We start from the raw sequence: 17,107 nt of genomic DNA, 5'->3' as shown, positions 1-17,107 counted from the left end.
TTAATAAATTACAATGCAGGAAAAACTTGAATAAGCGTTCAGAAAATTATTCTAACGAATCATATACGAGTGTAAATGTCGACCAATCACATGCGAGCTGGAGACCACGTGCGGAAGTAAAGGGTGTGGCTGCGCAGGCCGAGCGACTCACTGGACACTTTCCGAATCGCTCATTAACCCCTAAATAAGTGCCCTAGTGCCCAGGCTGAGCTGTGACACGTAGTGCACTTTGTGTGTCACTGGGAGCGGTTTGGGATTCGCCCACACGTTCACATGGACGGGACACAAACATATTAAAGCTCTTTATATCGTTATTATGTGAGTCATTTTAATGCATTAACTCCAGCTTGTGTTTCTTCTTTATGTGATATATATTTACTAAGGAGCTCGGTGATAAAAACAATATAGCGCTCCCGAATTATTCGTAATGATTAAAACATTATTGAAGATAACATTTGTTTGTTTGTTTGTTAAATTACAGTTTGCATTAACAACTGTAGAGAAAATATCTAGAAAAAATATATATATTTTTAAAGAAACTGAACACTGAACCCAGAGACTTTGCTAACTGTTCCAGGCTTGTACGTTTCTAAGGAGACGCCTACGGAAGCCCAGAGTGGACACGTGGAATTACAAACGCTAATTAATTCCTTTCTCTTAGTTTTTGCTCAACTAAGTTTAAAGCTCACTTACAGCCTGCTGTTGTGTTGATATTGAAGATACCTCAAAACATTAGTCTGTGTAATGTGTGTGAAATGTGTCTCCTATTAATCTTATCTAGCCTCAGGTTGGAGTGGCTGTGGTCAGGATGGAGACCAGTGTGTTGCCTGACTGGGAGATGAGTCTGTACTGGATCCTGTCCTTCACCTCTCACCTCTACTCATTCTACCAGCTTCACCTGTTCTCTAAAGGTACAAACCTCCTCGGGGGTTTTCAAGATTCAAGTAATATAACTAAACAAGTAAAACCAAAGAAAAGTCTTTTTTAAATGATCTGTAAAATGTATTTTAAAAAAATATCCAATTTCTTGTGAGGAAAAAAATAATGACATTTATTTTACCTACAGGTTTATCACATCAGGTGCAAATTATTAGAACATCATTACAGAGAATTTTGAAGAAGGCTTGTGTTTTTTTTAAACCTCACATATTTAGTTTGGTTTAATTGTGAGAAGTTTCACCACGGTGAGATCTAAACAGCTCATTTAGAAAGAAGATTGTTGACGCTTATGAGTCTGGTAAGTACGTGGCCGGGAAATGCAAAACAAATTAACAAATCAGAAAACACAACGACATTTCAGACAACCCGGAAGAGGTTGTTATAGTTTGTGATTGGACAAGACACCTGTCACTCAAGGTATACATGACGTTCAACAGTCTGCCACAGGGAAAAGTTGGAATGGATGGATGGAATGGATTACTGTGGATTAATTCTGTTATTTTCTTATATTTAAACGGAGAACTTTACACATTACACATACCTGTATATCTTGAGTGACAGGTGTCTTGTCCAATGATCGGTAAGTTTCCATTCAAAAACGATACACTACCGTTTCCGGGTTGTCTGACTTGTCGTTGTGTTTTGGGATTTGTTAATGTTTTTTGGGATTTGTTAATTTGTTTTGCACTTCTCGGCCACCGTAGGTAAGGGATATAAAAAGATATAAAAAGAATTTGTAATCAGCCATTCAACACAATCATTAACACATGGATAAGATTTAAAACAACTGCCAACATGGCCAGGTCAGAACGTCCAAGCAAATTCACCCCAAAGCGCCCTTAAACCCTCCAGATCTGCTCCTTTACCTAAGAAAAGCTATTCATAAAAAGCTAAACTAAACAAATGTGTTTTTATCCTGGACTTAAACACTGAAACTGTGTCTGGGTCCCGAACATTAATTGGAAGTCTGTTTCATAACTGTGGGGCTCTGTAAGAAAAAGCTCTGCCCCCTGCTGGAGACTTTTTGTACTTGAGGTACTACCAAATATCCTGCACCTTTAGATCGATGTAGGTGTGACAGATCATAAAAAAACAAAAGATCTCTCAGGTTATCATAACGCATAACTGCGACTCCTCCTCTCCTGCCTGTTAGACATGGCTGATGTATAACTAGAACCGGACAGACAAGCTTTGTTTCATGAGTCAAATTTGTTTGGTTTGACGCATGTTTCTGTTAAACACAGAACATTAAACTTCTGGGCTCGGGAAACAGACACAGTCTCTATATTGTGAACCCTGGTTGACGACTCAGTGCAGCTAGCAGACAGTCAGATTAGCCGGCCTTGCCCTTAAAAGTGCTCCAATTATCTATGAAGCCCACATTGTTTTCGGAGCACCACCTGGACATCCAGCAGTTTATTGACCATATCGTGCTGTAAGCTACATCACCACGCCAAATTAGGATGGGCCAGAGCATACTACAGCATCAGACATCGCCTCGACTCATTTAAACACCTCTACAATATTACTCTTAGTAATCTCTGACTGACGAAGGCCTAAGCTCCTATGTGGGAAATTACCTTTGAGTACCTATGCTTGCCTAGGACCCAAATAAGGATGGGTTTCCTTCTGAGCCTGGTTCCTCTCAATGTTTCTTCCTCATATCATCTTAGGGAGTTTTTCTTCACCACAGATGCCTCTGGCTTGCTCATTAGGGATCGATATTAGAGATAAATAGTAACTTAATTTTAAATTATTTTTCTATATTTCTGTAAAGCTGCATTGAGACAATGTGAATCGCTCTTCTTCTACTTTCGGCTTTTGGCGTTAGGGGTCGCCACAGCCAATCATATGTTTCCACCTAACTCTATCCTTGGCATCCTCTACTCTCACACCAATTACCCTCATGTCCTCTTATAACACCTCTCTGCCAGACACTTCCACACCTCCACAGGTATGTCATCAGGACCAACAGCCTTTCCACTCTTGACTCTCCTCAGATCCTTCCTCACTGCATCCTTTCTAATCTTTGCTATTTCCTGCTCTACAATATTCACCTCTTCCTCCCATCTTTCCTTCTCATTTTCCTCATTCATCAGCTCCTCAAATTACTCCTTCCATCTTCTCTGCACACTCTCCTTGCCTGTTAGCACTACCTTGACTCATATTTAACTCTATGTTCCTCTCTCTTCTGGAAATAAGTATTAACTTCAGCCATTTGCATCCACTTAGCAAAGTCCATCACCATCTGTCCTTCTAAGTTCTCTATCCCTTAACATCACACAGCACATCACCCAAAGTGTTCTGCACTTAAGAGTTTCTTCCAGTTGATGGCAGAAACTGGTAGATGACTAAAGAAACATCTCATTGAGCTTATTTCAGCTAAAGGAGGAAACACTATCTAACACTAGCTCAGGGTGTACTAACTGTTTCCTCAGTTTAAATATTCATTTTTGTTGATTTATTTTTTGAAAACAAAGTGATTTTTGTTGTTGACCTGCAATTACATCCCTTTCATCTACAGGTACATTTAAATTAAAACAAGATCAGAAATTTCATAATGAAGAACAACAGATTATTTAATAAGGTGTCCTAATCGGGGTGTCCTAACTTTATACTAATACACCGATGAACCTGCATGACAACCTTGTGTCAGGGTGATGAGAGGTTTTACACTTAAAGCAACTCATGATGTAGCTGTGGGTTTTCCTCTGATTAGTCAGCAGAACAGAATTTGTGATTTTATTACACACACACACACACACACACACACACTGACAGACATGGCTGTATGCTAAAAGCAGTGGGGGAGTTTAATGTGTGTCTCAGTGTACAGTAAATTGCACTGCTGTGGTACAGAACACAAAAATAAATATAATATGGTGCACATACACCCTGTACATCAAAGGACTTACTGCCACCTTAATTCTTCACATATTTCACCTGAAATGGTACGGTTAAGGGAGGCGTAAAACCTGAGTTGGTGGGATTAGTGATTATCATTAGATTAGTTTTCATGTCTCACCAGAGAACGTCTGGTTCAGTTTGACATGACCAGTGATAAAAGCTGGCCACACCCACTAAGGTTAACGGTCCTCATCAAGTCCTCATCTCCTCACGTCACTTCCCTAGATAAGGGTATGAGGATACCATCAAGCTACAACCCTGTTAAAGGGACTTTATTCAGTCAGGATTGTTAAGTAGAGTTATTGAGAATGAGAATAAAAAGCCTTATTGTGTGTGTTTATTCTGCTGAAGTGTGTTGCGCACTGTGTAATTATCTCCTAAATATATAGTATAATTATTATAATAACTCTGGGCAGAAGCCAAACTCTTGGACAACTGACACAGTACTACGTAATCCATTCTACCCTCTAATGATGTCATTTCCTGTGTGTGTGCTCAGCTGTGTGTTGTGTGTACAGTTGTATCAGAATAACATAAGGTTTGTGTGATTTCTGCTGCTCTTGCTCAAGCAGAATATCATCAGCCTCCTCATGAGATATAACCAATATGAAAAAGAATGAAGGCACATCAGAGACACATTTTAAGGTGATGTCACTTCCTGTTTGTGTAATATGTAGAGCATGAGGAGAGCTTGGAAAAAGAGGGGCAGCTTGAGAAAGGCTTCTTGATCCAGGGCAGTAAAAAGGTATGACACAGCCAATGATTACTGAAGACTATACACATATTTTACAGAGGATTTATTTTACTGTTTTCTGTTTGCAGCAAAAGTCCCCAAACTGTGTGTGGTTGTGTGCGCATGTGCCTGGTTGTGTGTGTGGTTGTGTGTGTTTGTGCCTGGTTGTGTGTGTGGTTGTGTGTGCATGTGCCTGGTTGTGTTTGTGTGTGTGTGGTTTTGTGTTTGTGGTTGTGTGTGTTTGTGTGTGTGGTTGTGTGTGCATGTGCCTGGTTGTGTGTGTGGTTGTGTGTGCATGTGCCTGGTTGTGTGTGTGTGTGTGTGTGTGTGTGTACATGTGTGTGGTTGTGTGTGTGTGTGTGTACATGTGCCTGGTTGTGTGTGTGTGTTTGTGTGTGCATGTGCCTGGTTGTGTGTGTGGTTTTGTGTTTGTGTGTGCCTGGTTGTGTGTGTATTTGTGTGTGTGTGTGTGTGTGTGTGTGTGTGTGTGCGCGCGCGTGTGTGTGTTTCTCCACAGGATGCTGCTGATTTTGAGTGGAGTTTCTGGACTGAGTGGGTGTGGCATTCTCTCCTCTGGTCTCTTATTGGTCATGCTGTGTTGTCACAGTTTTCCAGTGTGTGGATGCCTCAGGTGAACTTCACACTGTCTCTGTGAAGCCCCAATATGACACCATTTATACATCATATTATTTTAATAACCACTAGAGACTCTGTATGAGCTGTTACCACTAATTTATAATCTCACTGTCCATTGTGAGTCTTTTTCCTCTCAGGGTTAGTTATTGTGTGCGTGTGTGTCTGTGTGTGTGTGAGATACAGATGAGAAAGGCCATCCTCACAGTGTATGGTGTTCTATGTGCCTGGTGGCTCCTTGGTTTGAGGGGCGTGGCCGTTCTGATGCTTCACCTAGGCATTTCATTGGCTGTCGCTCAGCTGCAGAACCCCGCCCTTTCCTGGGGCTGCACCCTCTTCCTGCTTTCTACGCTGCACATCAGCAGCACACAAGATATACAGGTGTTTTTTTAAATCACGTTATTTTGACCAGTGACATGAAAACTAAATGAAAATAAATATTAGACATTTAGTGTACGAGCCAGTAGAACATGCTATGACTTTATTTAGTGCTTTATGAATGATGAGTCGTGTCCTGTGCTCTGTTCACAGCGAGGCTGGTACGACTCTGAGGAGAACTATTATCTCCTGATGTTCAGCATTGCAATGTGTTTGTTACGCTGTGTCAGCTTCAGCCTGGAGCTGTGCTGGAGCCCCCTGCAGGACACACAAACAAATCACGATTTCTCTTTGCTGAACTTTCTAACACAACTCTACGACCTTGTCTCATATTGTTTCTATCATCCACTGTTCTACAACGGACCCATCATTAACTACAACCATTTCAGCCAACAGGTGAGTGACAATACACCAATATATTTACTGGAACTAAGATTGTACACCATGACGGTGATGGTGCTAAACAATCCATCATCAGAGACTCCCTGATTTAATGTGGATCATTGTCTTACTGTATGTAAGACCAAATTCATTCATTAATAATAATAATAATAATAATAAAAATAATAATAATAATATAAATCACTGTAAACATCAAGTGTGGGATTATAAATCATTATAAACACTGAGAAAAAAAATCATTACTACTTTCTGTTTATAACATGAAGTGTGTCCTGATGAAGTTGTTGTGTACACACACACACACACACACACACACACACACACACACACAGATTTTTACTTGGCAGTGTTCTACTTATGTTTCTCTCTCTCTCTCTCCCTATCTCTCTCTCTCTCTCTCTCTCTCTCTATTTCTCTCTCTCTCTCTCTCTCTCTCTCTCTCTCTCTCTCTCTCTCTCTCTCTCTCTCTCTCTCTCTCTCTCTTTAGATGAAGAGTGCAGTGTGTAAAGTGTCACTCTCCGTGATGCTGGGCCAAACTTTGCGTGTGTGTTTGTGGTGGTGTTTAGCTGAGCTCATGATCCACTTCATGTACATTCATAGCATCCAGAACAACGAGACCTACCTTGTAGTTCTCCCATCCTGGGCTCTGGGTATGTGTGTGTTTTTGTATGTGTGCGCATGTTTGTGTGTGCCTATGCATGTGTGTGTGCGTGTGCCTGTGAGCGTGTGCCTGTTTGTGTACGTGTGTGTGTGTGTTAGGGTGTTTTTCTTTGTGCGAGTGTGTGTTTGTGTCTATATGTTTGTGCATGTGTTTGTTTGTGCATTCCAGAAATAATAGTGGCCATTTACATAAAACGTAGTTGATCAGCTGAAATCTCTTTCTCTCTCTCTCTCTCTCTCTCTCTCTCTCTCTCTCTCTCTCTCTCTCTCTCTCTCTCTCTCTCTCTCTCTCTCTCTCTCTCTCTCTCTCTCTCTCTCTCTCTGTCTCTCTCTCTCTCTGTGTTTCTCTCTCCCTATCTCTCTCTGTGTTTCTCTCTCCCTATCTCTCTCTCTCTCTCTCTCTCTCTCTCCCTATCTCTCTCTCTCTCTCTCTCTCTCTCTCTCTCTCTCTCTCTCTCTCTCTCTCTCTCTCTCACACTATTTCTCTCTCTCTCTATTTCTCTCTCTCTCTCTCTCTCTGTTTCTCTCTCTCTCTCTCTCTCTCTCTCTCTCTCTCTCTCTCTCTCTCTCTCTCTCTCTCTCTCTCTCTCTCTCTCTCTCTCTCTCTCTCTTTCTCTCTCTCTCTCTGTTTGTGTGTGAGATATAGGAGGCCTGGCCCTGGCTCTCGTACAGTTTTTCTATGTGAAGTATTTGGTGTTGTATGGTGTTGCATCTCTGCTGATGAAGTTGGATGGTATTGAGCCTCCTCCTCTGCCCCGTTGTGTGAGCACCATGAATAGCTTCCAAGGGATGTGGAGGTGAGACACACACACACACACACACACACACACACACACACACACTTGTGCTGCAGGGCAGTGTTCTACTTAGTCCTTCTGCTCACACTTTGTCTCTCTGCCTGCTTCCATTCAAACTTTGCTTCTGCTGAATTGTATCAGCGACCCATTTTTATTGCAGTCTGTCAGCAGAACACACTGAGAGAGAAAAATGGTTAACGCTTTCACTGATTGTTATTACTACCAGTAGTTGTATAACTGATGACCTATTTAAATATTTACTGTTTTCATGGCTGATATGTATGTATGTATGTATGTATGTATGTACTGTATATACCAGAGGTGTCCAACCAGTCAGAGACCAAAGTTACTGCAAAGAAACACATCATACACATGGGCACACATGATCATCACCTTTTTCCCCTGCATTTTGAGAGCGAACTTGACACAAATTATTTACTCAAATGATTTTGCTCCTGCTGGGAAACTTTGAGGTATTTTCATCCCACTCACATGCGCGTTTTACGAAAATACCGTATTGAACTCAAGCGACGTGAACACACACAATAAAAAGACACAAATACAAACTTCGGTATGAACGTAAGAGCCGCATGAAACCGGGCAAAGAGTCGCATGTGGCTCGGGAGCCGCGGGTTGGTCACCCCGGTACTGTATATACCAAGAGCACCTTAAAAACCACAACAAATTCCTTGTGTGCCTGTGCACACTTGGTGAATAAAGCTTATTCTAACCAGCAGGGGGCAGAGCTGCTCCACATGCACACTGCTGTTTCAGTACAGAGATCCACTTCACACACACACGCACACACACACACATTTTACAGCTGTTTTTAATCTTTCCAGCTGATACCTCTCAGTTTTCAGCAGCATCTCGGTTTTCTTGGTTCTCTCAAGAGTTTGTTCACATTTCAGCTCAATCAATCAGCCACACACAGTAATGGGATTCTGTAACATTCTACAGTTTATTATAATTTTTTCAGGAAGCTGTGAAGTTTAATGAAAGAATTCTCATGAAGTACTTCAAGGCATTCTCAACATAAAGACTTAGATTGCAGGGAGGAAGTCATTTTCCACCTCGAACACATCAACAAGTTTCAGAGCATTAATTATAGAGCATTCTAGACCAGATGACACATTTTCAGATTGTTCTACTTGATTTGAAACCAGAGATTTTAAATTATTTAAGAGACTAATGATTTCACAATAAGAAAATCCTATAAGGATTCCAGAAAGAGTTTATCATCATAAGCGTTAAATAAAAAAATTATTCCAGTGATTCTTAAGCACTTCATATTTTGAACGTAGAGTAAAAATTGTCTACACTTTTTGATGGGAAGTCCTGGGATGCACGAAGGCAGCATGTTGTCTGCTTTACTGTAAGGAAGTCGCTTGTTGACTTCACCGACCCCAAGGAGAATGATCAGGTCTACAAGGCCCTGGAAGAACCGATATGTAGAATCCCTGCACAGAAGGAATTCTCAGAGATGTTAACACTAGACAGGGCTGAGCTATCTATGCATGAGAAACAAATTCTCCAAATGCAAGGATATCCATTGAGTGCCATGGACGTTCTCACCACTGGCACGAGCTAGACCTCATTATCACCACATAGGGGAACTCACTATTGTTCTCCTTACTGCAGTAACCACAGTCTGACTGCAACATGGATCACTCCCTCATATACCCCCTGTCGATTCTGTAAAATAAGGAAAAAGAGGACTACATTGAAGAAGCCTTGGGATACTTTCAACCATCTGCCTTTCCCACTGCAGCTGGATTCATCTTTGTTGGGGAAAAAGGATGGTGGGCCTCGACCCTGAAAGCAATCATGGTGCACTATCCTTTCCCACTTACTCAGGTCCCAGCAGCCTTAGAACAGAGGCAGGCATGTTTACTAAACTTGATTTAAGAAGTGCATATAACCTTATATGCATTAAAGAGGGAGACAAATGGAAAACCGCCTTCTGCACCACCAGGGGGCACTACAAATATTTAGTAATGCCATACGGGCCAGCAACATTTCAATCTTTGTAAATGAAATGTTTAAAAACCTGTTCAGTATATAGTACCATACATTGATATCCTCATCAACTCAGATACACTAAAAGACCATGTTCATCATGTGTGCATTGTCTTGACCTGCCCACTCCAGCACCAACGGAGTGAAGATGGACCAAATTAAACTGAAAGTAGTGACCGTGTGTCCTCTCCCCACATCAGTGAAGGAATTGCAACGTTCCTGGAAGTCCAAGTGCCTTGACCCCCCTCCAAGTGCGAGAGGCTCTGTTCGTCAGCCACTTTCAATATACAGTCACTTATCAACCAGGTACCAAGAACAGCAAAGCCAACACACTCTCATGCCACCATGACCCAGTACACCAATCCAAGGGATCACATACCTTTTCCTCTAACATTGTGAATGTTTAATGTGTTTAATAAAGGCACAAGAAATACGGATCAAATTTTTATTAAAAATTACTGCAGAAAACCATTTTTTTGGTTTCAGGACCATCTGTGACAATGGGGCTAAAGTGCTAAAGTGTTAATTGCAGTGGCTTTAGATACAGGATTAATTTCTGCTCTCACTGATTTCATTCCTGTTTCGAGCTTTTAAAGGAGAATTGTCTAAACTGATGTCAGAGCAGTAGCTCAGGCTCAAACCTCTATCCTAACAGATGTGACAGTAGCTCTGGAAAACACAGGAGATTAATTATGGAAGCATGGCTCAGTGTGCAGCTCTGTTTTCATTCAATTCTCAGGTGATCAACTGAAGACTTAGATGTGTTTCCAGCCTCAGTCCTGCTTAGTGTGTAGCTCAGTCCCTTTCCTTCATCACTCTTTCCTTCAAATAGCAGCTGGATGGGGTTCAGAGTGAATTAAACAGTGCGACAACTGTGTTTTATTTCAGAAATAAGAACAATGATATCTATTGATGACAATATTAGTAAAGCGGAAAGAAGCTGTTTTGAAAAAGCTGATAGCACATTGAAGTGTTAGCCATAGTGAATGTTACATATACTTTAGTTGTGCGGGAAAAATGCAACCTATTAACACTAAAAAATAATGATAAAAAAATCATTAAATGTTTAAATGCAGACGCAGACCCTAATCTCCTGTAACCATGGTGATCCTGGTTCCAGGTGATATAAATAAACAAAAAGAATATAATTGTTCTGATCTGTTATTATTTCTCAACTTTCAGGCACTTTGATGTGGGGCTATACAGATGGCTCATCAGGTATGTGTGTGGGTGTGGGGTGTGGGGTGTTTGGGGTGCTGGGATCTGTCCGTGTGTCTGTGTGATGTGATGTGATGTAATGTAATATCCCTGTTTGTCTGTCTGCTTCTTTCTCAAGTAAATTTCACAAGAAAAATTCCCTTAAGTTTCTCCATGCTAATTCCTTGTCTCTCTACTAATGCCCTAGGCTAATGCCATGTTTTGTATCAATTCCCCCTTCTCCATTAATGTCCACCTATTCTAATGGCCCTCCTCCATGTTAATGTACCCCCGCCCCCCCAATCCATGCCTACACCATTAGCACCACCCCACACCCCCAAAACCCTGACACTGATATGGATTGAGCAGAAGAGCAGGATTAGCTCAGGGTTCATCCACTGGCAGTACTTCAAATCTGCATGTGTTTAGTGAGAGGAAGACGATCGAGTGGCCAACTGGAGTCACGCCAGTGTGTGTGTGTGTGAATATGTGCATATGAAATAAAGCTATAAAGAGGTACATTCAGATCTCTGTTTGTGTCCTATATATTAAAATAACATTTATTAAAACATGCAAATGAGTGCAAGAGCAAATATTGTGACAATATGTGATGGACACCAGTCCATCAAACTGTCTCACTCTCCCCAAGAGCACTCAATCATTCCCACCTGTCTCACTCTCAGTAAAAGCTCTTCATCACTCTTCTCATCTTCAGATCTCAATGATTGAAGAACACAGCTTTGCTTTATCTCAGTCTCTTACTGCTTCTGAATAAGACATCTGTGGAGGAGAGCAGTGACCTTATCTGCATATTCATATGTGTGTGTGTGTGTGTGTGTGTGTGTGTGTGTGTGTGTGTGTGTTAAATTGCATTTGGAGTGGTGTTAATGAGCTTTTAAATGGACTGTAATTGTGGGAGTTCAGAAAGTGGAGGTGTGTGAGAGGTTCCTGACTCACCAACGCTTTTAGAGTAGTTATACACACACACGTCTGGATTGGTATGAATGTAGAATCAAATTGTTGCCAAAGCATGTTGTATGTTAACGGGGTATGTTAACGGTGTATGGGTAAGTGGTATCTCAGTGGTTAGGGTACTGGACTACTGATTGGAAGATTGTGAGTTTGAGTCCCAGGACCACCAAGTTGGTCTGTATAAGGGTGTCCGCCAAATGCTTTGTCGGGGGTGTGTACAGTATATGTTCAACGATCAAAGACTTCTGAGGCTCAGACTTTTAGTTAGTTAATTCAGTTAATTGTAGTGTAGCGTGGGCTCTATTGCAGTGTTTCCTAAAGTGAACTGATATTTGGCCTTGTTTTGAAACAGTTTTCTTCTGGTTCAGTAGGAGACAGCAGCACCAACCTGTGCCTATCAGCTTGGAGAACCAGGTTGAACAGTTTTAATAAGGACCTCTGCACTTCAGTAGTTCTGTACTTCATCTCTGTCCTGATGGTCCTGTGACCTCTGTCCAGGGCTACATGTTTTTTTTTTGTCTTTGGGGTTCCTGAATGCCTCAAATAGTTCATCTTGGGTAATTTGGTAGTCAGCGGGGAACCTTTGCCAGAATACTGACTTCCTGGTTACGAGGTTCACTTCTGGTTTCCTCTTCCAGGTTTGTGATCATGTGCACTATGGTTGTGAAGTATCCATAGTGGGATACATCTGGTATGTGCACCGGATGTGAAGTATTGTTACTCCTTGCTACGTACCTAGCCATTTGTCTATTCCATTATTGACTGCGTATTCTGTTTTTTGGATTATTGCTGTTTGGATTTTGGCCCATGTTAGTTTTGTTTGCTATGCTGTTGTCTTACTGTGTTTTTACTCTTTGCCTGTTTCTCTTCGACCCTGAACTCACTTATTGTTTTGGCTTTGTTGATACTTTATTCATTAAAAGTCCTTTCTTGCACTGCACATGGTTCTGCTGCCTCATTCTTACAGGAGACTTCACCACAAGCCAATCCAGCAGATATAACTCAGCTCCAGACTATTGTGAGCCAATTCATAATGCCCTGCTCAGTCAACCACTGCAAGAATTTCCTTTACCAGTGTGTTATATATATATTTTTTTATATATATATTTTTCAATCCTCAACCAGACACCGTGACAGTGCTAACAAGTATGCATTCCTGATAATGATGCTCACCAGTAGAGCTCTGGATTGGGCAGCAGCTGTCTGTTTTCCCAACTGTTCCAAAATGTAGTATTTGAGTATCCTGTTGGGGGATGCGACTCTGTTCAGATCCTTCAGCTTTACTAGTTAAGTTTCATATATTGGCTACCCAGAGTGGATGGAACAACCTGCCATTGAAAGTCGTGTTTTGGGAGGGCCTCAACAACACGCTCCAGGCCAAACTCATCTGCAGGGATGAAAATACCACCCTGGCATAAATAACGCTGACTGTCCATTGAACTTGATCCATAACTGGCCCCCACACACTCGGGCACTACCGGACCTGCTGATGCCTGGAGCACCTGAACCCATGCAAATTGGCTGAACTCGTGTTTCCCTTCAGTAATGACAACATTGCTTATACCTCCAGCTGAGCCTCTCTTGTGACCAGGCTGGATATTAATGTGCATTCTCCAAGTCATGCAAACTGGTACTGCTAAAGGGCCTGCCCATGTCTATACTGCCAAGGAATTGTTCAGGCACATGTTCTGGAACTACGGCATACCAGAGGACTCCGGGGTGCAGTTCACATCATGTGTCTGGAGGGCCTTCTCTGAGGAAAAAAAAATCAGCATGAATCTCTCTTTAAGCTACCATCCCCAATGAAATGGTCAGGCAGTGTGACTAAATCAAGAACTCTGCTGTTACCCATAGACGTACTGGAGCCAGGATCGTCAGCGCTGTAGCGAGCTCCTCCCATGGGCAGAGAATGCTCAGAACTCCCTCACCCAAGCATCTTCTGGCCTCACACAATTTAAATGCATCCTTGTATACCAGCCGCCTCTGTTGCCGTGGTCCAGGGAGATGTCAGATGACCCAGACGTGGTCAATTAGTTTTAACAGAGCAAAAAGGTTTGAGATAGCTTTCTTGTTCACTGCCAGAGGACTGTCCACAGCTAGTGCCTGCAGGAGATGCCTCTTCAGTACCATCCTGGACACGTATATAGGCTTATTAAAGATTTTAAGGCAAATTAACCAGTAACCAACTGTTTACAGCTACCCCTACCCTATTTTTGATATTTTGAGTTTCTGGAGAATGGGTGTAAAGTTCTGCCTGAATATGAATAAAATTCAGCTGCGAAGAAGAAAGTGAATGGTGAAAAATCCAAGAATAGACCAAATCTCGGATAGCAACTCAAAGTATTGTGATTATTCATCATGTTGTGTGTTCCAGCCCCATGTTAATGTTGTGTCTTTAATATGTACACACCAGTGAAGTGACACTCTGTTTAAACAGTGTTGTACACTCTAGAGTTTCTCTTCAGAAAAATGTGTGTGTGTATATTCAGGTATGTGTACATTCCTTTGGGAGGTTCTCAGCATGGGCTTTTCCATAAGCTTATCTCCATGGCGATGACGTTCAGCTTTGTGTGTTTGTGGCACGGTTGCCATGACTACCTGCAGTGCTGGGCCCTGCTCAACTGTGTGTGTGTGATATTAGAGAACAGCATCACACACTTTCTCTGCTGGCCTCCTCTTCATTCTGCCATTGTGAGTACACACAGGCCACAGAGTGTGTGTGCGTGACTGTGTGCGTGACTGTGTGCGTGACTGTGTGCGTGACTGTGTGCGTGACTGTGTGCGTGACTGTGTGCGCGACTGTGTGCGCGACTGTGTGCGCGACTGTGTGTGCATGTGTGTGTAAAATTCTGACAGCACAAACCTAGTTTAGAATACATCAATGCAGATTTTTTTTAATAAACTCTCTCTTGCTCTTGTTCTTTATTGCTGTCTCTCTATCTCTCCCTACTACCCTCCACCCCTCCCCCACTCCCACTTACAGGCATGTTCTCTGTCATCGTCCATGAGGAGGCGTGGCCTTGCGCTTATCTCTGCTTTTTCCACAGCTATGTTAATTCTGTCGAATCTGGTTTTTCTGGGAGGAATTCACATTGGCCGTGTGTATTGGGAGAGGGTTTTTATGCAAGGTACGTCAATAACACACACACACACACACAAGCTCAGTTAAATTAATTCAACACATTGTCAAAAAGCGGCTTTACATATATCTGTAAATACACTAGAAGAATTTATAAATGTATCCTTAATGAGCAGTCAGAGTTTGTAGGCCCACCAGTGGTACTCCGCTGTGGTATTGACAGTCAACTGGCCACAGCGTATTAAGACTTCTTGCTTTAAGGTGGTGTAATCACATGCATCATCGTCGCTCAGAGCGAAATCATCATCCTCAGAGAGAAATGGGGCCAGTATCTGGGCCCAGTTCTCTTCAGGCCACTCTTCCTGCAGTGTGACTTGCGTGAACGTTAGCAAGGTGCTGTGATCTTTGTGGTGGTGGTGTGCACGCTTTGGGCCAGCTCCTGGGTCATGGCTTACTGCAGTAGACTGGCTTCCATCTGGTGTTTGAGCACTTGTCCATACTACTTCCAGTGCTGGCTGCTGTGTTACTTCCAGTGCTGGCTGCTGTGTGGCTGTATGTCCACATATCCCACCAGTATGGCTGAACATAGTCTGGGGTGAGCATCAGTTTCTGCTGCCTAAGGCTTCTTACCTATCTGGAGGTGCTTGTGTTTTCTCCCTAAGGGTGAGGACTTAGCAGCTGCGTTCTGATTAACGCTTGCTTTTGCTGCCGCATCTTGCCACCATGTGCTCTCCGGCTGTCCAGAACAAGCCCAAGCTCAAGCCTTGCTGTCCATTCATCACCATCGCTGTAGTAGTGGGAGGAGCGTGAAAATGCTGCATCCACTGCCATCACAAGTGCTATACATTATATTTCAGCCTTAATTAAAGGCAGCAAATTACAGATAAAACAAATAAAAATGCATGCTAAAATGCGCCCACGCTACTTAGTGGGACAAAAGCTAAACTGTAGATACACCAGTAGAGCTCTTCTTACCCTCTTCAGTTTAAGTGTGTGTGTGTGTGTGTGTGTGTGTGTGTCAGAGGGGGTCAGGACATTCTTAAGTGTCTGTTGTCATGACAAAACACACATTAAGTTGCCAATAACATTGTGAAAAAAAGCTGAAGGGCAATCAGAATCTGAGAATTTCTCTCTCTCTCTCTCTCTCTCTCTCACTCTGTATCTCTCTCTCTCTTTCTCACTCTGTATCTCTCACTCCCTCTCCCTCTCCCTCTCTCTCTCTCTCTCTCTCTCTCTCTCTCTCTCTCTCTGCCCCTCCCTCTCTTCCCCCAGGCTGGTCCTCCATTGCACTTCCTGTGCTTGGGTGTCTGTACTGTTTTGCACAGGTTGGACTGGAGATGGACAGAAAGAAGACATGAAGACTGTATGAATTTTAGCTCATCAGGCAGAGTGTGTCTGGAGTTTGGGTGTGTGTGTATGTGTGTGTGGTGGGAATGGGCGGGGTGGGGTGGGTGCTGATTCTTCTTGTGCTTAAATGGATTTATGCATTTACTGCTGTTATTTATTTATGTTTATATGGTTTATAAAAGCACTCGTAGCTGATCATTTATAAATATCAAAATTTCAGATGCAACTAATTATTTTTTTAATAATGGATTATTATCAGACATTTAGTACACTCAGTGAAGACAGGAGGTGCTTCATTGTGCATAAATAAACTTTTTTTTTATGCTTAGTGTGCATGTGTGTGTGTGTGTGTGTGTTTTATTCCTGATCACACACTCTCATCTTTCTCAGATCTGCTGCCAGGTTTTTATCCAATTGTTCCTTTTTTCCTTTTGCTCTCTCTCTCTCTCTCTCTCTCTCTCTCTCTCTCTCTCTCTCACACACACACTCTCACACACACACTCACACACACACACACTATCACAAATATTTTTGTGTCTCTGTCTCTGGGGCTCTGTCTGTCTGTCTATCTTTGAATCTTTTTGTCTGCAAATTCAATTCAAGAGAGCTTTAGTGAAATCAATGTTTTCTGCCAAATTATTTCCAAACAAGTATGTAAATGAACAAATTATAACAGTACCTGCTGCATACAACAAACACACACACAACACGCAGGACATCACCGAAACACAGATCAAAGTAAAAAGAGCAATTAATCAACATAAAACATTTACCCTATTTTTGAACGATAGTGAATTTAAATCCTGCTGCAGTCCTGTCTGACCTCACGGCCTCGAGTGAAGTATTTTCTCTGAAGTTTTTATACTACAATTATTGTTCAGAGAGGTAGACTTGTCAAGCAGCCAGGTTCTCCTGTGTCAGACTCTTTCATTTCTCTCTCTGTCTGTCTGCACAATGCCAAAAGGGAAGAGATGTTTGGTGTCTAACGAGCTTGCTGAACTGTTTTTATTTTGATTGATTTTTGGTTTTATTCAAATCCTCCTA

The 17,107-nt window shown here is 42.2% G+C and overlaps 1 protein-coding gene across 2 annotated transcripts; it reads left to right on the top strand.

Annotated features, from left to right (window-relative positions):
* The first annotated feature begins 214 nt into the window (after window positions 1-214).
* hhat (hedgehog acyltransferase) lies at window positions 215-16,508 on the top strand. 2 transcript variants are annotated; one of them, XM_060880289.1, is made up of 12 exons: window positions 215-318; window positions 782-911; window positions 4,524-4,591; window positions 5,097-5,210; window positions 5,399-5,593; window positions 5,744-5,986; window positions 6,480-6,642; window positions 7,299-7,449; window positions 10,651-10,686; window positions 14,127-14,328; window positions 14,621-14,765; window positions 15,989-16,508. In XM_060880289.1, exons 2-12 carry the CDS (start codon window positions 809-811, stop codon window positions 16,072-16,074), a joined length of 1,506 nt encoding a protein of 501 aa, XP_060736272.1. In that variant the 5' UTR covers window positions 215-318; window positions 782-808; the 3' UTR covers window positions 16,075-16,508. The 2 variants fall into 2 exon arrangements, with proteins under 2 accessions (XP_060736272.1, XP_060736274.1); XM_060880291.1 differs by lacking the exon at window positions 14,127-14,328 and having other exon boundaries at window positions 14,685-14,765.
* Window positions 16,509-17,107: the final 599 nt, after the last annotated feature.

Source organism: Tachysurus vachellii, chromosome 10 (assembly GCF_030014155.1).
Source record: "Tachysurus vachellii isolate PV-2020 chromosome 10, HZAU_Pvac_v1, whole genome shotgun sequence".
In the NCBI taxonomy this organism is placed as follows: Eukaryota; Metazoa; Chordata; class Actinopteri; order Siluriformes; family Bagridae; genus Tachysurus; species Tachysurus vachellii.
Note: the sequence above shows the minus strand (reverse complement) of the source record. Positions and strands in the feature narration are given on the sequence as shown.